General features: G+C 46.8%; 1 protein-coding gene and 2 long non-coding RNA genes across 7 annotated transcripts in view; 1 reads left to right on the top strand and 2 right to left on the bottom strand.

Annotated features, from left to right (window-relative positions):
* The window catches only part of DIP2C (disco interacting protein 2 homolog C), a 322,639-nt gene that overhangs the window by 186,045 nt on the left and 110,644 nt on the right, over window positions 1-25,950 (bottom strand). For 4 of the 5 annotated variants that reach the window (XM_040451581.1, XM_040451579.1, XM_040451580.1 and 1 more), the window contains exons 2-4: window positions 21,591-21,662; window positions 19,862-20,029; window positions 10,242-10,352 (exon numbers count right to left, since the gene is read on the bottom strand). In XM_040451581.1, coding sequence (XP_040307515.1) covers window positions 10,242-10,352; window positions 19,862-20,029; window positions 21,591-21,662 — 351 coding nt within the window. The remainder of the gene's footprint in view (window positions 1-10,241; window positions 10,353-19,861; window positions 20,030-21,590; window positions 21,663-25,950) is intronic. The other variant, XM_040451582.1, reaches the window with a different exon arrangement.
* On the bottom strand, window positions 4,164-10,227 carry LOC121014913 (uncharacterized). The gene is made up of 2 exons (XR_005783509.1): window positions 4,749-10,227; window positions 4,164-4,352 (listed from the first exon to the last, which is right to left on the bottom strand). It is a non-coding gene; the product is annotated as an uncharacterized LOC121014913 (long non-coding RNA).
* Window positions 10,276-12,176, top strand: LOC121014914 (uncharacterized). Its single transcript, XR_005783510.1, has 2 exons — window positions 10,276-10,374; window positions 12,031-12,176. It is a non-coding gene; the product is annotated as an uncharacterized LOC121014914 (long non-coding RNA).

The raw sequence follows: 25,950 nt of genomic DNA, 5'->3' as shown, positions 1-25,950 counted from the left end.
ATGATGCATTCTGAGTTAATTTTCCAATGGTATGTGTTGAAAAGACTATCATTTCTCTACTGAATTGTCTTTGTGTCTTTGTCAAATATTGACCATATTTGTGTGGGTCTGTTCTGGACTATCTATTATGATACACTGATTTATATGTCTATTATTACACCAATACCTCTATATGTACTATCACTAATTTTATAGTAAGTCTTGAAGTCAATTAACATCAGTCCTCAACTTTGTTCCTCTTTGTTGTTGTTGACTATTATTTAGGGTCTTCTGCCTTTCCATGTAAACTTTAGAATTGACTTGTTGATATTCACAAAATAACTTGCTGGGATTTGGGCCAGAACTGTACTGAATCTATGCATCAAATTGGGAAGAACTGACATCTTGATAATATTCAATCTTCCTATCCACGTACATGGAATCTCTCTCCGTTTATTTAGTTAGGATTTCTTTTATCACTTCTATCATTTTCCTCATGTAGGCCCCGTACATTTTTAAATTCCATCCAAGTATTTTATTTTGGGGGGGCTGATGTAAATGACATTGCCTTTGAATTTCAAATTCCGATTATTTGTTGCTGATATATAAGAAAGCGATTGGTTTCTGTATGTTAACCTTATATCCTGCAACTTTGTTGTAATCACTTATTACTTCCAGATTTATTCTTGATTCTTGGGATATACTTTTGATTCCCTTTTACTGTCCTATTGGCATTAGCTAGGACTTCCAGGACAATATTGAAAAGGAACAGCGAGAGGGGACATCCTTGCCTTGCTCCTGACTTGGTGGTAAATCACTTAGTATGATGTTAACTGTAATTTTTTTTAGATGTTCTTTATCAAATTGAGGAGGGTCCCCTGAGTTCCTAGTTTGCAGGGAGTTTTTAATCATGAACGGTTGTTAGATTTTGTCAAATGCTTTTTCTGTATCTATTGGTAGAGTCATATGGGTTGTTGTCCTTAGTTTGCTGATGTGATGAATTACGTTAATTTATTTCCAAACATTAAATCAGCCTTGCATACCTGGAATAAATCCCACTTGGTAATGGTATATAGTTTTTATACATTATTGCATTTTATTTGCTATTTTGTTGCAGAAATTTATATATTCATGAGAGACAGCCTGCAGTTTTCCTTTCCAGGAGCGATACTAACCTGTAGTTTCCCTTTCTTGTAATGCTTTTGTTACAGTTTTTGGTATCAGGTTAAATGCTGGTCTCACAGAACGATAAGGAAGCATTCCCTCTACTTTTATCTATAGGAACTGAATGTAAAAATGTGATACAATCTCTTCCTTAGATGTTTGGTAAAATTCACTAGTAACCCATCTGAGCCTGGTGCTTTGCTTTGGAAATTAATTACTGATCTTTTAAATAGACACAGCCTTATTCAGATTGCCCATTTCTTCTCGTGTGACTGTTGACAGATTGTGTATTTCAAGGAATGGGTCCATTTCACCTACATAATCAAATCTGTGGACGTAGGGTTGCTCATAATATTCCTTCATCATCCTTTATTGTCCTTTATTCCTACTAAAAGTAGTAATAATCAGTTTTTCATTTCTGCTATTAGTAACTTTTATCTTCTCTAGTTCTTTTTAGTTAACCTAGTTTATTTTTATTGATCTTTTCAAAGAACCAGTTTTTGTCTTCTTTGATTTTCTTGCTTTTCAATTGCATTATCTCTTAAGTTTTACTATTTTTCTTTTTTTTTAATGTTTATTTCTGAGACAGAGAGAGACAGAGCATGAGCAGGGGAGGGGCAGAGAGAGAGGGAGACACAGAATCAGAAGCAGGCTCCAGGCTCCGAGCTGTCAGCACAGAGCCCGACGTGGGGCTCGAACTCACGGACTGTGAGATCATGAGTTTTGTTGCATCCCGCAAATTTTGATCACTTTTATTTTCTCTTTTTTAGTTCAAAGTATTTTACAAATTTCTTAGGCTTCTTTGATCTGTGTATTATTCAGAAAAGTGCTGTCTACTCTCCAACAAAGTGGGAGTTCTCCGGTTATGGGTCAGAAATTTTTAGGATAAGTCCACTGTGGTCTGCGAGAATATTTTTATTCCTGTTCCCTTCCATTTAAGGTGTGTTGTATGGCCCAGAACGTGGTCTATTTTGGTGATTGTTCCGTGTGAGCTTGGGGATGCGTACTCTGCTGTTGTTGCATGGAACACACTCCAAACTTCAATCAAATGCAGCTGATCCCACTGAACTCTTCAGTTCAACCATGTCCTCACTGAACTGCTGCCTGTTGGGTCTGTCCACCCAGATACAGAGATGCTGAAGTCTTCACTGTAGCCAAGGGTTTGTCTATTTATGCCTGCAGACTTATGGTTCCTGCCTCATGTATCGTGGTATTTTAGTAAGGCAGGTATACATTAAGAACTATGTCTTCTTAGAGAATCAACTCCTTTATCACATGTAATCCCTGATAACTTTTCTTGCTCTTAGGTCGGCTCCATAAGAAAATGTAGCTATTCCAGCTTTTTTAAAAATTAGTGTTAGCATGCGGAGCACCTGGGTTGCTCAGTCAGTTGGGTGTCCGACCTCGGCTCAGGTCACGATCTCACATCTCGTGAGTTTGAGCCCCGCGTCGGGCTCTGTGCTGACACCTCAGAGCCTGGAGCCTGCTTCGGATTCCTTGTCTCCCTCTCTCTCTCTCTGCCCCTCCCCCACTCGTACTCTCTCAAAAATAAACAAATATTAAAAAAATATCAGTGTTAGCATGGTGTATCTTTCTCCATGTCCTCACTTCTAACCTAGGTCTTTATATTTAAAAATTTTTTTTTCAACGTTTATTTATTTTTGGGACAGAGAGAGACAGAGCATGAACGGGGGAGGGTCAGAGAGAGAGGGAGACACAGAATCGGAAACAGGCTCCAGGCTCTGAGCCATCAGCCCAGAGCCTGACGCGGGGCTCGAACTCCCGGAGCGCGAGATCGTGACCTGGCTGAAGTCGGACGCTTAACTGACCGCGCCACCCAGGCGCCCCTAGGTCTTTATATTTAAAGGGCATTTCTTATAGACCACATACAGTGGGTTTGTCTACTCTGAAGGTGTAAGTGGAGCAGGTAGGTCAATGACATTTACAGCGATTTGTATGTTTGGGTTACTGTTTAACAGGTTGTTACTCTTACCTATTTATTGCACTTATTCTTTGTCTTCTACTCTTTTTCTGCCCTTTCCAGTTTTAATTGAATGTTGTCTATGATCTGACTTTTTACTCCTCTCTGGGCACATCAATTATACTTCATTTTTTTTTACTTTATTACGTAGTTGCCCTTAAATTCACAGTATGCATTTATAAATAACCCAAGTCCTCTTTCAAATAGCACTGTAAGACTTCAAAGGTAGTACAGATGTTTTATAACAGAGTACTCTCAATCCCTCCCTCCTGCCTCCTATAACATCACCACCATTCATGTCAGTCATGCATTTGCACCCAGTGCATCGTTCCTATTATTACTCTGAACAAACCTTAATCTGTAAGATTAAGATGTATAAAAATAACAGATTCTATTTCATCTTCACGTAACCCTTCTCTAACATTCTTCCTTTATGTAGATCTGAATTTCTGACCCCACCACTTGCGGTCTACTGATGAGCCCATTCATCATCTCTGTTACAGTTGTCTCTGACTTCTAGCATTGCCCTTCCATTCTTTCCAGGGTGTCCATCTCTCTGCTTCCAAGGCCCACCCCTAGTTCTCCCTGTGACTTCATTTTGCTGACAGACCAAACAGGGGGTGCTGGTTTTCCATTTGCTAAGCTTCTTTCTTGTACAGATCCGTGTGAAGTGTCCATGCTGCCATGGAAGCCGAAACTGTCTCCTCCACTCCATTTTACTGTTATTTCTCATTTCTCCGGGACTTACTCAATCTTCCTTTTCCAACTTAAGTTAAATCCTTATTTCTTCACTTTCCAGGATTTCATATTACCTAGTGTAAACATTTTAGGCTATCAATTTCTAGGTAACACTTTGCTGTACCCGACAAATTTTGACTATTCTTTCACCTGAACTACAATAGCCTCTTAACGTCTCCCTGCTTTCAGACAGGAACCCACCCCACTTCAACCAACCTATCCCACACTACCTGCTACACACGGACACTTCCAACATGCAAATCTGACTGTCATTTTCTGTTTAAATGACTAGGCCCAGACATCAAAAATGAGTTCGTTTTCATTAGTTTTGGACAAATAGGCCTTTATGGTCTGTCTTCAACCACATCTTCCATCTTCCAAGTCTCTCACAGCCGTGGTTCTAGCACGGCTCCGTGGGATGACACCTTCTGCTGTGGCAGTTTTCTACGCCTGCACTGCCCGGTGCAGCAGCCGCCGGTCTTAAATACGGCTGGCGAAGCGGAAGAACAGAATTTTAATTTTAATTAACTTAAATGTAAGAGGTCCCATGTGGGTACTGGCCACCACACTGTGGTGCAGCTGGACACAGCTGGGCCTGTCTTTCACGGGGAATACCGAACCAGGTATGCGGTCTGATTTAGTGCCTTCTACTCTTACTCTGCTGTGCAAAACATGTCCTGATTTTACTAAGTAATGAAAAAACTTATTTCAGACAGAATCGGATCTCAGCGTCAGGAAGCATGTTAAAATCAGTGAATTCAAGCTGACTAGAGAAGGAAGACCTTCTCCATGTAGGAAATTAAACTGTAATGTCAAGGAAGGACTCACTACGGGGTAAACACACTCTGTGGAGGCAAACACAGCGTGTTCTGTATTCTTGGCTCACCGACAGTGCACAGCAAAAGCGCAGCACGCGAAAGTGTCTGCACACGTGTTGAACGGGACACCGGCAACTGATCGCTGGAGTAAGTCAGACTGTAAACCGTCAGCAGCGCAGAGCCAGCCTCGGGAAGGGGTTCGCACGTGGAAGTCTGTAGCTCATATCCTCTCTCAAGTTTGAAAGAGGAATTTCATTTTTACCACATAGCAGTGGTTCTCAAACTCTTAGACCCAAAGGATGTTTTTTAAACTGTTAAAAAGGGGTGAAAACGTTTTAAAAGCTTTTGTTTATAGGACTGACGTCTTGATGTTTACTGTATTAGAAAGTAAACTGAAAAACTTTTTAAAATGTGAGATTTCACAATCACCATCTGCACCAACTGTCAGAACGCAGCACGTGTCCAGCAGCCTCAGGAAAATCCACGTAGGACCAGGAGGGGATGGGTGTGGACACAGCAGATCATGTGACAGTGTTACTCTGGCAACAGTCTGACCTCACAGATGTCCCTGGAGGGTGGGGGTCCCCCTGGGTCCCTGGACCTATCTCAGTCTGCTGCGCAGGAGGGAGACAGGGCTCTGTGGTGTTCCACCCGGAGTGTCGGGCCCCTGGAAGGCAACCTCTCTGGTCCAGGCACACATATGAACTGGGATGTGCTTTTTAAAGCTGTGTGTCAGCTCACCAAGAGACAAAACCATCATTTTAAACATACTATAGTAGGAAACTGTATGCTCCATGTTTATTTTAAGGTATCCTAGTTGGTCCTGGTAGGAATAGAAACAACACAAATCTTCAAGTTTTTTCTAGGACTCCTGGTTGGGGGAAAAGGGTGTAAAAAAACAGCTAAACTCCCTTTAAGCTCCAACCTAGACTTATTCAGTAAGAGTAACAGACTTCCTAATACAGAGTTTGACATTTTCTAGGTACTCAGGAAATGCCTGTTTGTTCATTCATGCATTCATTCACTTTCCAAATCAAATTTAAGTTTCCAAATAAAGTTATTTTAAAAAGAGAAAGGTACACACTACTATAAAGAATTCCAGTAGGACTTCATTACAATGGAAGACCATGGGTTTGGAAATGAAATGGAAAAGCATAGCAAGAGAGATTAAATTTGAGGCTATATGGCTGACTGGATTGAGTGTTAATTAGGGCAATTATCAATGAGATAATAGAATTACTTCTTGGTTGATGTCATTTGATCACTAAAGCATCCAAAGTACCTCTGCTGCAAACTGAGTGGTCTAAGAATTTTAGAAAACAAAATCTCCTGAGGGCCACAAAACTTTTTCTTTTGAGTCTCTTAAATCTTCCATGCTGGCTCAGGAAAAAACAAACCAGAAAATCCTGACACCTGTACACTGGCCATAGACTACAATAAGCTCTTAAAGTTTCACATCATATTTTAAAAAATGATATGTGAATATATACTGTAAGAGAAAGTAACTTACAGTGTATTAGTGAAATGTCTAAATTAAGAAAACTCATGACTAGTCTATTTTAACAACAGGAAATAGCAGAGAATAAGGTCATGAGTGAGACCATCAAATGGGCTGAATCGTGACCCACGAGCCCTCACAAGCACTCCTCCAGGGTGGCCACGAGACACTGGGGAGGTGCTCTGTGTGGGTCATAGGAGATGACAGTCCTGATGAAACCCCGCTGAGATTCACAAGCACATGCAAAGAACTTCTGGATAGGTTTCCCCTATACGTAAATTAAGCAGTTATTATTTATTCAAAATTGACAGTAGTATGAATTTTAAAAAATTAGAAGTCTATAAGGAATAACATTTTCATAGTATTCTTTACACAGTGAACAGCAGGACAAATCCCACCATCTTTAACTTACAAAAACCTTAATCCTCTAAAGAGGAACTGGAGACCATCACCCACACAGCTGGAGGGCACCAGTCACCAGGAATTCCCACCTCACGTGCCCCCCATGCTGACCCAGCCTCAAGGTCCTGTTGCTGTCACCTTCTAAACAGATGTCAGATCTCACTGGCATGGATGCCTCTCCTAAACGTGCATCAATCTCAGAGTTTTTCCAATTCCTCTACGTGCAATCCATAGGCCATAAAGCTGCGAAAGTCTTTCCCAAACCCTAAATCCTCTCCTCTTATGCCTTTGCATAAAATCTTCAAGGAGTACCCTGTCATCTTCAATATAACGTCTAAGTTCTCAGGCACAGTACACAACAGATCTCAAAATCTGGCCATCCCACCTTCTTGCTTTTCCCCAAATGTGCTATGCTCCTTCACCTTCCTTCCTTCCAGAACTATCAACTAGGCACCATTTTCAATGCTTGCCATACATGAATAAACAAGAAAGACCCTGGTCTTTGTGAGCCTTACATTCCCACGGTAGACAGACAGGTGGATAAATTGGTACACGGATTACTAACATAGGTAGCAAAATGACAGATAGATGGACAGACGACAGGCAGGTAGGCAGGAAGACAGATGGCTGATAGTGCTGGGGTTGGTAACTCAATGGACACACATAAAATCAGGAGGGGAAGGGTAGGGACTACACACAAGGTGATACCGTGTCTTACCATTTTAACAGGCTGGTCAGGGAATGCCTCACAAAAGCAGTAACCCTTGAGCACAGATCTGATGGAAAGGTAACAAGCAATGTATATACATGAGAGAACATTCTAGGCAGCAGGAGCAGGGAGCGAAAGGCCCCATAGCAATCAGGTGCTCAAGAAACATCCAGAAGCCAGCAGAGCTGTGGGAGGAGGATGATATGAAAGACCAGGGAATAACGGGAACCCAGACCACACAGACGGTAGATGCGAGTCTTACTCTCAGACCGACGGAAGCTACAGGAGTACAGAGCAGAGGAGTGTCACCAGCTAACACTGGGTCACTGGTCCAGCTCTTCCCTTGGACTGTGAGCTCCTTTGCCCAAAGCAGGCTGAGCTCTGAGCTCATCCCCGAGTCTGGGTTCTAACTGGAAAGGGCAGACACCAAGCACAACAGGTGTTACACCACCTCATGGGGATGCTGTCTGATGTGAGCAGAGATTCCGAAGGAGGGCTCCAGGTGGCCCGGATGGAGACAGGTGCAATTTCCTCCACTACCACCCTCCACCCACGCTTCCCTCCCACATCTACTCCACTCTCCCTACACAGGCTCATGGAAATGCACCTGAGGCCAAGGCAGCTCCAGCACCGTTTCCTACTTTGTCAACCTCTCTCAACGACAGAGGTTTTCTTTTCTCTTTGAAAAGAAAAACAATGAGGCAAGCAGCACCTCTCCTGTCTCCTACAATAGCCAGGAGGATTAGCAAAATATACCTTAGCAAATGCCAGGTAAACTTAGGGTTATCCTCCCCACCCCTCCTCATTAGGAAACAGAGGTAACACAGGAAATAGACTGTGCTATGTCTTAATTTCCAATTAAAAAAAAATTTAACACAGAAAGTTAGAGCCTGGAGAACACGACAAGCTGCAGTCTTCTATGTGGTAAGAAGCCAGATAACAGACCAGACAAAGCTAGACTTGCACCGTTTTGATGAGCTATTCACTGGGCTATCGTTAACAATCACATACCTCCCTGAACTTCTAGTTTCTCATCTAGAAGATGGAAAAAAGAACACTTAACTAGTCTCTGTGAGAACTGAAGATACCGGTGATAGTAAACGTGTGTCTACATGTACATGTCTACACATCCGCATGTGTCTGTGCGTGTCGGTGTCCACGTGTGTCTACATGTGTGTGTCTGTGTACAGATCTACACATGTGCCTACACGTGTGTCTATGGGTCTACATATGCACCTGTGTGTCTGTATCTGCGTGTGTACCTATGTGGTTACGTTTGTGGGTCTACATGTGTGCTGCGTACCTATGTGTCTACATGCGTCTGTGTTTACACGTGTATCTACATATGTATTTACTTTGTGGGGTTATATGTACATTGGTGTATGAGTGTGTGTCTATGTATGTACCTGTGTCCACTGTACGTACGTGTGACTTTGTATGCATCTATATGTGTCAGTACTTGTGTGTCTACTGTATATGTGACTGTGTCTACGTGGGTGTCTATACCTGTGAGTCTCCCCTATATGTGACTATGTTTATGTTTATGTGAACCTACTTGTGTTTACTGTACGCATGACTTGTACCGTATTGTATACACACGTACAATACTAACATAGTAGCATTAAGACAGTGAGGTAGCTGAAGCATTTCACAGAAAGCTGACGGCCCGTGTGTGCCTGCCTCCACCCTCCTGGCTATCTGAAAGAGGCCTGGGACACCAGAATGAGGATGGGTTCCTGACACATGCTGGCTGTTCACACATCTCTGGAAAACAGAAGGTGGGGTTGAGAACCAGCTCCCGCTTCATTCCATCCCCACACTGTCCCCACATCCAGGCGTCCTGGGGGTGTGTGGCAAAGGGGCGGCCCTCAGCATTGGCTGCCTTTCAAGCCCACTCTTCTTCCGCAGATGATGACCAGTGATACCCTAAGATCTGCCCTACCTCTTCCTCCCTCCTGGGAAGGAGTACAGCCAAGATGTCAGGGAGACAGCTCTGTACAGGAAAGGGTGGGGGGTGAGGGTTCGTTCTGTCACCCCCACTACTGGGAGGAGGCGTGAAACAGAACCGAGAGCCTTATGTGGTCGACCAGCCCAGCCCTGGGGTGAACTGCCCGAGCTGCCTCGTGCCGTATCCTCGGATTCCTTGTCTGCAACATGAAGGCGCAATAAGTAAGTCACCTGTTGGTTATAAAAACCACAGGAGACAGAGCCTGTGAAAGCGCTCTGCTAAATAGAAAGTAAAACAGAAACATGATCTTTTAACTGCTGTCATTAGCAATCCACATGTGGCCTGAATAATGACACTTACTGACAATTTTCCTTAAAAACTGTAGTGAGGGAAGCAGGAAAAAGCAACTGGAGTGTAGGTGTCAGGAAAAAAATCTCTCAAAACATAATTAAAAAATTCATCACTGTGCAAGTTTCCTGATGCTAAATTAATGAAAGAAATGCAAGCCAGCCAAACCCAGGTGATGGCTCCAACAGAACGGAATTGCTAAGACACAGCACCATAAAACACAAAAGAAGTAACAGAGAACATAGAAAAGTTTAAGAATTTTCTTTTTTGAAAACTACTTTTTTGAAAACCAATCCTGAGGTTAAAATGAAAAATTATACTAGGAACCAAGATAATAAAAACCAAACTGCAAAATTTGTCTCCCGGGAGATTACTGTTCAATTGTCACTAATTTCTAAATAGCAGACAGTATCTATAAGAATGTGAAAAAAGTCACTGTTTACTGAGCTTTAATGTGTACCCCCGAGGGTATATTTGTTTATGAGGTAGAATGTCACCAGCTATGATCACACAACCAACCAAAGGACATTCAAACACACCGCACCTCTGCCTCATCACCACACAGCTGCTGCAGACATGCACCCACCCACCCATCCATTTCAGCATCACATCACAGACTAGGGGGTCAGTGACCTCACGGCCGCATGGTGCCTTACCCGACCGATAGCGCTCATCTCGTGACCCTGAGGACCTTCGGCGGTGATAGCGAGTGGAAGAGGCAGGAGTGACTGGAGCCCGGCGCTCAGGAGGCAAAGCTTGATCCACCCCTGGGTTAAGGGAAACAGTAAAGTAAGATAAGGCTTTACTTGGCAGCCAAAGTTCATCCACTTTGCAGAGTAAATCATTCAGAAGAATAAAGCCCTGACTCACTGCATGCCTACAGCCAAGCTAGAGCTCACAAGGGCATGGCCGGGGTGGGGAAGGTTGGGGACACGGACAGGAAAGGGAGAAGCGTCCTGGGCAGGGGCAGGCTCATACCCCGACACTACAGCCTTCAGACACCAGCACAGCCTCCCTTACAGCACAAATGTCTATTAGGTCATGTGAAGAGACTCAAGTCTCTAGAACATGGGTAAGAAAACTAGAGCCCAACAAATCAAGTTGTGATTTTCTTTATGTAAGACACATACAGGAAGGGTTACATTAATTCTCAAGGAAATTTAAAATCACATTTATCATTAAGTTACCTATGAAATAAATTTTATAGGGTATCAACACCACAATTCAGGTACCAGGATTGAGCATAAAGTTTCATCTTTGCTCATTCAAAATTTCTAACTCTGAAACCTTATTCCATTTGATGTGAATAGCTGAAAATTTTTTATTTCAATATGGCTTTGATGAATTACCTAAAATGATAAAATGGTCAGATAAAAACGACTTGATAGGGATCTGTCAAAAGCTGACCTAAATCTGGCGACCATGATACCTGTTGGACTTCGGAACTAGAGCAGCAAGAAGCACAGTCTAGATAAAACTAAGTAAGTTGACGGGAAATATTTCATCATTACAGTTCAGAAGTAAAGACATTCTGAGCACTGCGCAAACAGTAATTGTTGCTTCTTCAGAAAAGGACCAGGCAAAACCTGGCAGAGAAAGTAAACCAGAGACAGCAGCTTTATCAGAAACTATTTATGGTTTTCCACGATGGCTCCGCGAGAGTTATTTCCATCAGGGATTTAATACTTCTCTCACGCTGGTGATTTCTGCACCCCAATTCTTTTTTCTTGAAGTAGGATCTACACCCAATGTGAGTCTTGAACTCACAACCCTGATATCAAGACTTGCACACCCCTCTGCACCTTAATTCCTGGTGGCATGTTTGTGGTAGATGACAGGTTAGGTTAACCTCACTACGGACTAACTGTACTCGGTGAACTGCGTAAGCACCCCAGCCCACAGTCGCCTGGTGAGGTTCTGTGAGCTCCTCGTCTAGCAGGCGTATTGACACTTCTTGACGACACAACAATTCACAGCTACCAAACCTCATCCAGTTGTAGTCTACAAATCATCTTTCTAAAAAAGCTACTCTGGATTCTCATTAAAGAGATACACAGAATTTATGACATCAAGGAGTACTATTAAGTCATAATGAAAATTGGTCACTTAGCATTTACATCCATATTTATAAGCATGGTTTTAACAATCCCTCTTAATTACCCATTTTAGACAATACATGACTTCTTCACACCAGTGTAGCCGTCACTACACCATTATTAGGATCATGAGTCAGTAGTGTGCTGCAAATACCCTTCTAATCTTACGTGCTTTTATTATTTGCGGTTAATATCTATCTTTGGGCTCCATCATCTTGGTTTTCAATGTACTTGTTAAATCCTTCAAAATATCCCAACAGAAATGAAAAAATCTTTCCAATGCATTCCTCACTGAGGGCAATCACTGATAACCTGGTAACAGTCTTAGTTTGATTTTCTTTTTCCTTAGAGACCCTCCTGGTGGATCCCCTCCTGTTCTAACCCCAGCTGGCTGGTCCACACCTGCTGTATAACCACCAGGGAGCACTCCTGCCTCCCAGAACTTGCTTTCGCCTAGAAGACTAAGCAAGATCATGTATAAATTTGAAATCTTGAAAACGTGTATAAATAGATTTACTTAAAAGTTACGTGGGAGCGCCTGGGTGGCTCAGTCGGTTAAGCCTCCAACTTCAGCTCAGGTCATGATCTTGTGGTTCTTGAATTCAAGCCCCACATCAGGCTCTGTGCTGACAGCTGAGAGTCTGGAGCCTGCTTCAGATTCCTTGTCTCCCTCTCTCTCTGCCTCTCCAACCCCCTTCCCCCCGGCCCGCTCACATTCTCTCTCTCTCTCTCTCTCTCTCTCTCTCTCAAAAAATTAAAAAAAAAAAGTTAAGTTATATGCATTATTACCTCTCAAGTGTTGTTCTTAGTTACATGCCATTCTGATGGTATATTCTTTATAAAAAATCTGTTTTTTTCTTTTCTCCTCTACTTCCACAACTTTTTCTTTCCTGCCACCAAAGGAGTTGCAAGCCTGTGTCTTCTGTGGTGAGGTTATCACCGTATCTACCTGCAGCAGATCTTTTATCTGAGCTGTTCCATTTACCCAAAGAACAGCCCTCCCCAGTCCCCCGTCTTGTGAGACACCTGTCAACACAAAAGCATTTGTCATTTGGGGCTGAAGCTGTTCTCACCCTCCAGGGCACATGCTCCAGTTCAGCACTGCCTGGTACGCCAACTCCAGAGGTTCTCAGTTCCATTTCTCCAGAGAACGAACATCTCTGGGGGAGTGGGGAAGACGTGGACCACCTGGTTCCAAGGCGCTAAGCCTACCCCCTCCCTCCCTCATGGTGCCCATGAAACCAGCGCCGTCACTTGTCACTTCCTCCCCCCTGCTAAACTTGGCACCCGCGTCATCAACCCCAGAGATCATAAAACCCTGTCATGGACTCTCCCACTCTTTCGTCCTGTGGATGACACTTCATCCGTTTACAGACATCTCAGTGCAGTTTCCAGGAAGCAGAGCTAAATGTGCATATTCAAGCCGCTGAGGTCAAACAGTGCCTGATTTATGCATATATCCAAGTCTGGCATTCAATTTCAGCCATGCCACAGACCTAGTGCATTCAAACACGCTTCCTGGAATTAACTTTCACCCCGCTCGGGTCCCCAGGTGGCCACGTACTTCTGGGAAATGCAGTCACGGGACACAGACCAGTGCCCGCCTGTCCACAGAGGTGCACATCTGTCTTCAACCAATTTCGCATGCAAACACTGTGCACGTTTACAGGTTTCACAGGCTGAAGTTCACAGCTTACAAGTTTTAAGAGGAATGAGTTATTTTGATAAAAGAAAAACAGCTTCAACAGGTCACTGGCAACAGAGCATTTAAAACAAACTAAAATATTAGCGTAGCATGTGCATACCCACCATTAATTTTAATCTGACCTCACTGCGAATGAAATCTGAAGTACCGTCAAGGTATGTTCTGATGGGAAGAAGCCATCAGTCAAATCTGCAACTGAAATCAGAATTTCCAACGTGTCACCACAGGAGGACCCAGAGGTAGTAACTGAGGGTCCTTCCTGTTGAATTCCATAAAGTGAGTACACGAATCATTACTCAAACACACAGAGCTCAGCACACAGCTAGCCGAGGGCCCATGTTCACACCACAACTGGAAACCAGCTCTCAGGAAAAGCACAGACCAACCAGAGTGCCTACAACAGGATGCGAGAGTCGGATCTGAGAGACATCACTGGAAGGTGAGCCGTCTCATGGGAGGTGGGGTAACCCTCCAGAAACACACAAATCTCAGGGGGTAAAATGAAAACATGACAGGGATGGAGAGGAGCTATCTCCCGGGCACTTACTAAGCATCAGGTCCCATGTGAACTGAGGGAAAGAGCACCAGAGACAACATCCTCTCGGATACCCATCACTGTGACCCTGGGCCTCAGTTTCCCATCTGTACACAGCCACGACACTTTCAAGTAGCACATGAATGTTCTCATGTGCTTCTCTTGAGATGGGTGCCTCCCCACACCAGGGATCTCGCTCTCTCTCTCTCTTCCTCTCGAGATCCACCCCGCCAGCACACCAGGCTCACAACAACGCGCTGGTGGCTGGGTCCTCGTGGCAGAGGCCGTGTGCTGCTTGGTGCTGCACTCTTGATACAATGGCCATTTGTCACATGGCTGAATCTAGCTGGTACCTTGAAGCCACCAAGAAGTGCCTTCATGATCTCACTGCCAGACTACTCGTCCACCAGTGATCTTCTCAGGACACAGTGTTGCCCAGGAGTTAAATCCAGGCCGCTGAGAGCTATGAGGTCATCTGACAACAATGCGGTCTTCGTCTTCTTACTCAGGAGGCTGCGGTCAGGAGCTAGGATGTCTGTGGGCTCCTCTCCTCCCTGGGCCGAATGGCCCCTGGCCCGCAGGAGGGGCTCAGTGATGTTCCTTAACCAACATGGGATGTTTTCACAGCACGTGCGGGTCCTCGCAAGGCTCCTGCAAGGCTTCAGTTCAGCCATGACCATGAGATTTCGGTTTTCCTCGAGAGTTGCAAAGGGACGCCAAGTACGACTCATCAGAGGAAGGAACCCTAGTAGCCTAAGGGGGGGAGGAGAGGGGCGGCCAGGATGGGAGAGAGGGACCCGGCCTCCAGGCCCCTGACCTTCAGCCACGCCACTTCCAACACATGATGAACAAAGGAAAGGACTCACTGAAGAAAATTCTTGACAACGCAGTTCTGTCACGCCAACAACCCACCAATTCCAGACCCTCAAATACACGCAGGGAATTCATCATCACTACAGGCAACCAGACACCAGAAACCACAACAATCCCCACGGTAACCCGGAAATATGGCCATCGGGGCTCCAGCACTCTGACGCACCATGTGCCACGAGCCAGGAGACCTGTGGTATAGACAACACGGGGTCATTCAGGATGGCAAATGTTCCAGAAAACATCAAGACTTTTCCAGACAGCAAGGGAAAGAAGACACTGATAAATCTTGGTTTTCAACATATTTTCAAAAGAAATCACGAAAGATACACAGAAGAGGACTTGAAGAAAAACGTATATGGGAGTCAAAACCAGAAGACCTTGATCCAGACTCTGGTCTGACTCTTACCACATGCACAACTGGACAAATCCCTCAGCTGCCACCTCAGCTCCCATGCATGTTGGGGCGCAGACATGGACACGGTCACCTGTGACATCCCCCAGGACCCTTGCTGGAACGGACACCTCTCTGGCCCTGTCCCCTGGCAGACAGTGCCTGTGGATCCCAGCACCTAGCAGAGCCCGCCACACACGGGGCTCTGACACACACAGATCCTTCTTCAGGAACCTGGTAAAATTGCTGAGGGCTTTTCCAGATTTCAAGTCTGTACCAGAACAATTTCTGGGTTGTCCCCTACTCTTCTAGTACCTAATTATAGTCTCAAAAAACAGCACTTACTTCTAAAACAAGTGCAATCAAGCCTTTGCCAGAAAATAACCAGTACAATCATTGCACATACGGGTAAGAAATTTACTACATCTGCTTTGTATTGACTCAGATGAGAACACAGCACAGAAAGACAAATTCTGTCACCTTAACACCTGCCCCAACCATCAGCCCGAGGTCTTATGTTTCTGCCACTGTTGTTTCTACCCCTCAAAACAGAAGTCCTTGCCAAAAATCAGTATGAATTTGCTACAATATCCTTGTTGATGTGTTTTAATTTGATTAGATATCATAATGTGGAAAAGTGCAGAAGATCTGGAACTTTAGGGAGTTTTAAGTGCACCCAAACTCTCGGCCTCTGCCCATCGGGTAAGAGAAGCTCAGGAAGGACGGAGCGTGCAAAGTCAGGAGCAGGGCTTCAAATATGTGCGTTTCTCAGACACCTCACATGCTCTTTGCAAAAACCCACACGAGCCAGTTCCAGAGGGGACGCATCTCCAGCTGCTCGGGTGAATGATCAGAGATCCTGCCACCAGCTCTGCTCAAGCTCCAGGGCGGCTTTGCTGCTGTAACCACTGATAACTGGGGAGGAAAAATCCGGCTGGTAAACCACCACTAAACATAATGGGAAGCCCATCTGACCAAACCAACTGTGTGTGACAAAACAAGAGTACTTCTCAAGCAAATGACAGCAACAAATTGTGTCCCAAGATCAAGATCATGGATGGCTTCCCCAAGACACAGGTAGTTTACCTCTAGTTGAGAGAAACTTATTTCCTACTGCAAGTCAATCTGGAAAGAATTCATGCTAAGTCAGACAGGCAAGCTGATTTAAATACCCTTTTTTTCCTCTGGGAGTTGACCCTGCAGCTTACACCCCACCCATCGTCAACAAATGGCACAGCATGACTCAGCTGAGCAGGCCCCCAGGGACAGGCTTGTGCCCCTGAAGCCCAGGTTGGGACAGGCAAACATGGCTTCTGGGCCGAGGGATGCACTTTGGGAGACTCTAACTCCTGTTACAGAAAGACGACCTGGGCCAAATCGTGCACTGGGCACCAGAGAAGCACAGCAGTTGTTCGTGTGAAGAACCAAAACCGGCCGCCCCCAGTCTCAGGGAGACCACAGCACCGGCACACTTGATCCTCTGACTCTGGAACACCATGGCAAAACACTCCGGTCTATATCCTTCAACACAGGACGAGAAAGTTCATCTCCTGTGAGACTATAAATTGCACAATTCACAAGCTGGGAGCTCTGCCCCTTGCAGGAGACTTCTTCACAAACCTGCAAACCCAGCAGACTCCTCATTAGCTGGGTTTCAGATACAGCTGCCTCCACACAGGCCTGTCGTCAGGATGGTGGGTCTGCAGTTGAAGCTCTCAACACCCGGGTTGTTGAGCTGAAATCCAGGATTCACGATAATAATAAGACACAATTCAACTGACTAGTGTGCAGAGGCCCCAAATCGTGTTATTCTTTAACCACTAAGGTATGGAAACAAGGAGAGCACTACGTGTCACCGTTTACCACTTAAGTGTACCCAAACTGGAAATCAAATAGAGCTGTGCTCACAGATAGGAGACAGCTACGGCACTAAGAGGTCCATTTGTCTGGATGTTCGAGGCATCGTACAGAGCTAAGCACCACATTGGCCGCCAGCTCTGCCCTCAGCTGGGCTCCCCAAGACCCACTGAGCACCAGCACCTGCCAGACACATTTGCTTCCCTGCCACATGTGGTCTGTGGCCAGGAGGACACGCGGCAGGGCCCTGCCTGCTACCTGCGTGGTTGTATAGGTGGCCTGCCCCCCAGCAAATGGCCTGTAACGTGCAGATGGCTACTCATTCATCCTGGTGGGGGTGGAATCATCTCATATTGAACCACCACCAACCTACAGCTTCGTAATCATTTCAGAAGTAGGATGCTGTTCAGGGGCCTGTTCTAACCCCAGGGATCCTTGCAGAAGTGACAGCTGACATGAGCTTCAAACGATGCGCAGATGCAGGCAGAGGGGCACCGGCACATGCAGAAAGCCGGCCTTGGAAACGGGTGACCGTCAGACAGAGTCCGGCAGCAGGAAGGTGCGTGGAGCTGAAGAGCAGCTGGGACCGCCGTGTGCCAGGCCCTCCCGACCCAGACCCGGCTGCACCCTGCGCATGGCCATCTGCTGTCTCCGGTAGGAGCAAACGGGGTACCGTTAACCCAACCGAGAGAGGTCCCCCCTGTGAGGGGGCCATTCGTGCGGGTCCCGCGGCCGATTCCCAGGGAGCAGGAAAGCGGCAGACAGACCAGCTCCCTGTTCTCGTTATCAGAATTCCCCCAGATTTCCACAGCCACGCAGTCACGGGAAATCCTCATAATTGAGCCACTTAAGGAAAGGCAGGCTGGGCACAGAGTAGACCAGACCCACATAAACCACTCACCACTGGGAAATATGCCCGGACGGTCCCAAGGAAAGTAAAATCCAGCTAACATACACGTTATTAGAAAGAGGAACCGTATCTGATTGAGAAAGTTTCACTACTTACGGGGAACCGGAATTTTACTACTTTACGTCCCCGTGGCCTTGTCACAGGGGCCGTGAAGACTCAGTGATAGAAGATATGCCTGAAGAGACTGGTACAGTGGAGTTTTCTCCCGTTTTTTAAGTTTCTTCAGGTTTAGGAATGAGTGAAAGAGGTGCTACATAACGGAGCACTAGTACCAAATGGGTATGTCTTAAGATTTTCTCCTTGCAAATGATCTTTAACGTATTCTTTCTGACCCTTCATCAAACACACAATTTTCATCTTTCCTTCTAGCTTCTGGCACACTTTTTCTCATCTGGATTTAAGGCAGTGCTCAACACTGCTCCCCAAAAACACAGTTGTCTCCTGGGCAGACGGGACCAGGAAGCAGCCTGTGTGGGGAGCACAGTCCCCAGACTCTGGCACCAGGGCTCAGATGCTGGATGCCTGCACAAGCCATTCTGATTCGGAACTGTGCGTCTCAAACCACATCTTAGGAATATTTGCAGCATACTTTACAGAAGTGTTAATATTTTCTCTGCTAAGTAAAAATAATGTGTAAAAAAAAAAAAAAAAAACTTCATCAAAACACAAATCCCCTTGTAAAAAAGCAGAGGGTGGGTTAGGGTCACTACAAACAACATGCTTTTCATGAGATCCTACCCCAAAAGAATGACTTCTCAGACTGAGCTCGTCAAGGAATAACACTCTGAGAAGCTGCTTCTTTCCATGCTACTTCCCCAAAGTTCCACATAACGAACAACTGCTCACCCCAGCAGTTTCTCAGAAACAAAGTTGAGCAGAGAAAACTGCAAAACTGACAGGGAACCTGGTCTCCCGAGCTTAGAACCATGGGGGGACCTGCCTTCCCTTCCCTGGGGGTATGGGAGGTGGGGGACCCAGGCACCCAGAGCAGCGGCCCCAGACAGGTGCCGCCTCCCCACGTTGTGGTCAGGCGCCCGCGGCTTACGTAAACCGTGATGTGGGCCCCGCAGCTAGAGCCGACTCCTCCACCCACTCCCCGCCTCTGTCCCCAAGCTGGTCCAGAGAAGAGGGGCAGGAGCCACAGCCAAGGCCTCTTCTGAGACCCTAGGGCCAACGCAACACTAAATTTCTCTATTTCTTCCTGATTTTCAAATCATGGCTTTTACTTGGGATTAAACCCTAAGGGTAAACTTAAAGCTTACAAACGTTTGTTTTCTTTTTCTACTAAAAGATGCACTGAACTCAAATTTGGGGCTTCTCATATTCAAAATATTGCCCACTGAAGTAACTCCGGCCTCTGAATAGGCCCATGACCTCTGAGGATATACTCGAGGATCACTGGCTCGGTTTTCCTATTTCCCAGTGGCATGGTGCCCCTGGAAACCTGACGGTGCTGCAGGGCAAACTCGCCCCCAAGCAGGGCTCAGGGCCAGAATGGCCCAGCACACCCTCGCTGAGGCCAGGGACGTAGGGTGGCGGAGGACCAACCATCTCAACCAGAATTTTATGATTGGTCACGCATTCTTCTTTCTCTAGTGTTTTGTAAATGGTGCTCCAACTGCGAAAATAGGATTGTAAAACACGGCATTGTATGTTCACAGGAAAGACTCAGAACTGGGCCCTGAGGCAGCGGGACAATCAGGGTCTGGGGATCGGGACAAGCTCTGTGACCGAGGGGCGGTGGGGCCCTGGCTGAGTCACAGGAGCTCGCCTGGAGGCTGGGGCTCAAGCCCGGAGCCCCGCCTGAGCCTGCACGCGGCTCCGGTCCCCCACGCTGGGCGTGCAGGGCGGCGGCAGGGGGAGGCCGGCCCCGGAGGCCCCCCTCCGGGTCTCAGTGGAGTGCGCTCACCGAAGCGAAAGTAAAACAGCGGCCGGTTCCCCGCGGTGCTGGCCGCCCGCTCTCTGACCGCGGCTTCTCGGATGTCACACACCCCGATGTTGCCGGAGTGCAGCGCTCTTCCCGGGGCTCCTTCACTGTGCTGCAGTCTACACCGGACCACGGCAGCTCCATTCGCTGCTGTAACAAGTTGAAAAAAACTAATTAATGCAAACTTTAGTTTTTTTAAAATTTGTTACAGCACTGAGCAGAGCTGCCGACCCCATGCAGAACGGCACAAAGAACACCAAAGGACCACGCAACACAGGGCCACCCTCAACGCCCAGCCAACACGGGTCAACCAGGTCCTCTGCACCACCGCGGCTCAAGAATGCCTTCTGGGGACGGGCGGCACCGTCACAGGAATTAAAACCTGACAATGTCAAGAGCCCACATCTGCCCCCTCGAGCAGCCCTCCTCCAAAACGTGGAGGCGCCTCCTGCAGAAAGGAATTCACAAGGACGGGCCAAGGAAACGGCCAACAGCTTGGCGGTTCTGTTAGAAAACCGTCTGGCCATCTGCCCACATCTACTGTGAAAGCCTCTCACACATGGGTGTCAGCCAGCCAGAAATCGGATTCGTTTTTAATTCACTGAATAGCACCGAGCTTCTTCCTTCCATGAGCCAGACAACAGGAAAATCCAGCCCATCGGCTAAGTCAGGCCAACACAACACGCCCACCTTTACGTTATCTTCTTAAGTATCAAGGAAGGAAAGAAAAATACACAGAATCAAAACAAAACTACAAACGCAATGGAGACTCAACACACGAATTCAGTTCCCTGGAACGTGCTCTGTGGGACGCGCCCCTTGCCAAGCTAACGGAACACCAGCTGGACATGTCATAGCCTGGAGAGCAGAGGGGCAGAGCGGGGGTCTGTACGCTGTGTGCACCTGCAGATCTGAACCTCTCACTGGGCTTTACACATGTTGTTTCAACAGTGAAAACTAGGAGTTCAGGAAGCACCTTCGAGATGTAGGTTGCTATTCTTTATTCTTGAGGACTTGGGTCAGCCTGGAACCATTCCTAAAGCCTAGCGGATTTTCAAGGTCACCTCTGACTGAACCACACCTCCATCAGAACTAACGTGTTGGAACTCCAGCCTGGTAGCATTTTCTTTTCCCTGAAATGTGCAGAATGCATCTCAAGTGCACAGAGATTCTACAAACCTCCGCACAGGAAACACCTGAGTGAAACAGACTTTGTACTTCAGGGGAAGATCTGCAGCATTTTACAATCACATTTCAGAACACACCCAACCTTTACCATTTCATAATCCCAGGCAGGATGTTATTCAGTTTCTAGATTCTAGATCTGCCCCCCTGTGACACCAACAAAAACCTTGGCTTAATATAAACTATAATCAATAGCAATAATTTTTAACTCACTAAACCAAAAGTTATGTTTACATCATAATGTTCGTATTTTTATGGTTACAATAAGCATTTTAGAGTAATCAACATACTCTTGATGAAATACCTACTAAATTTATTGCACACATTTATAGAAAAGTCACGTGTGCCCCCCTGTATCCACGAAACATGAGCAACCACACAGAAGAGTTTGACGTGGCCCGCACATCAGAAGTGTGACTTTCGTGCAAGTTGGGCTAGAGGAAGGGTCTGCACTCAGCAGTTTCTCTCTCATGTCACACTTAACTCTTAAAATTAGACGCTTTATGTACTCATGGAAGGTACGTACTCGGAGGCTGGGGCAGGTAGGCTCCAATTAGTTTTGACCTCTTCTTTTCATATCCTTTTTGGGTGATGTCACCTGTAAGAGAAGGAAAGAGGCATTCAGCATGGTCTCAGTGACGAGCAGGTCACTCACTGGACTCTAAGACGTTGCAAGTTACCTCCTTTGTGTCTTGTTTGCCTTGTACTTATAATTCAAAGGAGAAAGCACCATATGTCATTCACCTTGGCCCTCCCCACCCTCACAGAGTCATCTAAGACACATAAAAATCCTCGCTAGGCTCACATTTGTCCCAGACCCTCCTCACAAGATTCCGGCTCTGACTGGGCCCAGAGTGAGTCTTGTGACTTTATTCACATGGGCCGAGCAGAAAGGCCCCCAGTCTACCCGGCTCCCAATAGCTTAGCCAACAGGAAACTGTAGGCATCTACGCTGGGGATAGATGTCCACCAAAACCATTGCTGATTAGTATTTTCCTCCACTGACTGACCTGCTTGTTGGTCCCACAGACACTCAACTGCTAGGGTGTTTATGAAATAAATGACTCAGACCAGATGAAACATGAGATAAAACAGAGCAAGAAAATGTGGGACCTACAAAAATCCAAAGTATGCAAGCAAGGTGCTTATCCTTAAAGCATAAATTAAAATTTTAAAGCCACAGGTTCACACACAGAAGAGAAGGGGGGCTCACCATGCTGACCTTTTCCCCAAATGCGGAGTTCCAAGGACAAAGTGGAAGCACTAACACACACAAAATGCTGGGTTTGCCCCTGAACGTTTTGTGATTATTTTTTCCTAATATTCGGAACAAGCCATCATTCCCAGAAGAGCTTAAAAACTCAAGTTTTAATAAAAATACAGCAAATGAGAAGTTATGAGTCATACACAAATTGGTGAATTTGCTTTTCCTAGTGACATATGCTCACCAAATCTGAGCAAACCACGAGCACCCTCTATAAAGACTGCCCGTGACCGACCCGACAAACTCACAGCTCACTTTGCAGGCTGTGTGCCAGGTGAAACACACACCTAGTTTTTAAACAACGAAAGTTTCTGGAAAACGTATCCCACCATCCACGATGAGCACTTCCGATGCTGACGGCGTGTCAGCAGCCACTGTCGACACACAGACGGTCTGCGGCCCTTAGGTGTATGTGCTATGGCTGCACACATAACACAGTTAAGCACCAAGTCTGCTCAGTTGCTTCTGGAGACGCTCCATCAAGTCCCCCGCTTTAAAAGGCTGTCTAAAGTCTCAACAACCAAAACATCCCGTGTGCACATACACACTCTGGAGCATGTTTGTGATTTACCAGGAAAATAGAGTAAGTTACCGAATTAGGATACTGGCTGAGAAGTGGCAGTCATGGGCCATGCCTTCTGATTTCTGCCCACGACTACCACGCCTCTTAAACGTTAAAGACGAGGGGCACCAGCGTGGCTCAGTCAGTTAAGCATCTGACACTTGATTTCGACTCAGGTCATGATCTCGCGGTTCTGGAGTTGGAGCCACGAATCAAGCTTTGGGCTGACAGTGCTGCTTGGGATTCTCTCTCTCCTTTTCTCCCTCTCTCTGTCCCTCCCCTGCTTGTGTGCCCGAGCACTCACTCTCTCTCTCAAAATAAATAAATAAACTTAAAAAAACAAACAAACATTAAAGGCAAGGAGCCATCTGGCTTTGGAAAAACGGGATAAAACCAATCTGTAGAAGGAATCCCAGCGATGCCTGGAAGCTGTGTGGTCAAGGTAGGACCACAGCGGCCGAGGAGGGGGAGGGTGGTCCATGGGGAACCAGGCCCTCCAGGCTGCTTCACATCAATCTGCCTGAGGGCAGAATAAGAAAAGCAGTCAAGCCCCAGGGGACAAGGTTGAAGCTCCCAGTCCTGCTCACAGACAAGGAGGGGCCCCCCCCCCCCCCCCCGACTTAGATGACAGATGACAGGACAGCAGGACCACCACGCCTTCTCTCAGCCCCTGGGTGCGCTGTCCCTCACCACGCATGCTTCCCCAACGTTCTCTGAAAAGAACGCCATCAAGGAAGCCAGTTCCCTTGTAATTTACGGCTCCTGCATCCGCCGTGGCTCATGTCAGCCCTTCCCGGACTCAGAGCCCGTCTGCTCCCTGCAAGGGAGGGGAGGGGAGATGAAATCAGGGACAGGAAGAGGAAGGCACAGGTGAGGGTGTACAGCTGGGACCACCGCACACACAGCCCCCTGAGCACGAGGTAGACACCTGCTGTTTACCTATACTCTGCAGGGTCCTACACCTGAGTCCCAGCAGGGTAGGCCAGCACCTTTCATGGTGTGTTCTGTACCCAAAATTCAGCTCAAGTTTCAAAAACTTCTCAGATGAACATCTATGTGTGGGGGAAGGAAGTCTGCACCTAATTGTCGGCAGAGACCAACCACAAGGAAACTCAGTTTTAACTCTGTGTTACTTCAGGAAGCTCCCATTATTAAGACTTTAGGCCTCAAGGAAAATAAGCCCTTTCCAGGTGAAAACACACTCTTCACTCTTCATGAAGTCAGAAGACGTCAGTGTTGTTCTCCAGAGCATCTCTACCCAGGTTCCTGGCCCAGCTCGGAAGGGGCTGGATGGTGGGAGGAATCAGTGCTTCTGAGCAGGTGATTCGCTCCAGCCCCACTATGAAATCATGCTCACAAGCACCCGGCTCACAGGGGATTCCAGATACCACTCTCAGAGACCCCAGGTTGCTACCAGCTCTTAAAACCTACAGGCGTGGAAAGAGAGACACTTTTCATTAAATAACTTCATCTAAACGAGGGGGCGGCAAACGACAAATCCAGCTTGCAGACTGTTTTTGCACACAACGCTTTCCTGGCACACAGCTGCACCCCCTGTGTGCACCACAGCCCGGACCGCACGGCCCACACCAGAGGGATTTACCACGACAGACAAGTTTCCACAGCCCCTGTCCCACGCGTCCCAAAGAGCCTTTAATCCTGAGAACTACTGATCTGACAGGCGAGAAACAGACAAACGGTGCCCCTGTTTCTGGCCCAGGTCCCCAGATCTAAGAAAACAAACTCTGACCAAATCGCAAACAACTTCCCACCGAAGCCACACCTGAAACCGTCCACTCCAGCCAACACGGACGTGGTCGGTGTTCTGGCCACCTGCCCACGACATGCCCCCCCCCACCCCCCCGCAGGACCATCCTGGCCTTGGGCTCCAGCCGCAGAGAACTCTGCACGAGTCATGGTAGTGCTTTCCTCACGAGGCCTTAGACAGCTGCTGCCAGCTTACTCCTGTCACATACGCAAGTGACTCCCTCAGAATACGGGCAATGCCATCAGGACCAGCGTCCTACAGAGCTGAGCCCCAGACCCACTGTTTCACAAACAGGCACCGCGTGTCAGTGGGTTTAGTGACACAAGCTAGCACTGGACATGAATGTCACAGAGTGACTTCCAATAAACAGCTGGACAGAATCTGTGCTCATCATCAGGGCACACAGAGGGTGATTATTTAACTGTTTGGGGATCATTTGGGGAAGAGGCAGAGAGGGATGCTCAATGACTCCATTATTAGGGTGTCTGAGACAACAGCTTCAGGGTGTGTTCCCCGAAAGGATCCAGTGTCTGTGCCAAGGGCCCAGGGTCATTCAGGCGCCCCAAGCATCAGGGCTAAAAACGTTGCCGCTTTTCCACGGAGAAAGTCCAGTTACTTTGAACTCTGCAACTACTTTAGCATCAATCTGTAGCAACCTCTCACTGTGAGTTCATACAGGCAGATTTTCTCGCCAGGGGCTCTTACGTTCTGCCAGTGAGCTTTTCTGCGCTGATACAGTGACGAAGACACGTAAGTTGGAGCAAGAGGAGAGAGATGATTGACCAATGAAAGGAGGATGGATGGAGCGATGGAAGGAAAAAGGATGAAGGGGTACGCAGGATGGACACGAGCTGGCTGGCTTCACGCGACTCTGTCCTCCCAGGGCGCCTCCCCAGTCTCTGCCCAAAGCCGATTGACAATCCGTGCCATGACGCGACACCACCGTGAAAACATGCTTCTCCTTCTCTCATCATCCAGGCCGAAGGCTCCACGGGCACTCCTCTCTCCTCCTCACCCTGGATCTGTGGTGAGCATGCAGCCTTCAGGGTAAAACCGTGACTCTGAGTAGAAGGGCCACCCTGGGAGGAGCCACTCCTTCCTGCCACACCAACCCTTGCTCAAGTATTTGCCACATAAAATCCAAACGGCATACTTCCATACTCCTGTGTTGAAGACACCCGTCCACGTAACGCCTTTTGCCCTTCAGGAGGAAGAACACAGGACACAAAAGTGCAGAAATCATCCTTTCTCAGTGAGAAGAAAACGCAACCGATCTTCTGAAATACTTTCCA

This window comes from Herpailurus yagouaroundi, unplaced genomic scaffold, assembly GCF_014898765.1.
Source record: "Herpailurus yagouaroundi ecotype Mexico unplaced genomic scaffold, PumYag 203, whole genome shotgun sequence".
Lineage (NCBI taxonomy): Eukaryota > Metazoa > Chordata > Mammalia > Carnivora > Felidae > Herpailurus > Herpailurus yagouaroundi.
The sequence above is the reverse complement of the archived record's forward strand: the minus strand, read 5'-3'. Positions and strand labels throughout refer to the sequence as shown.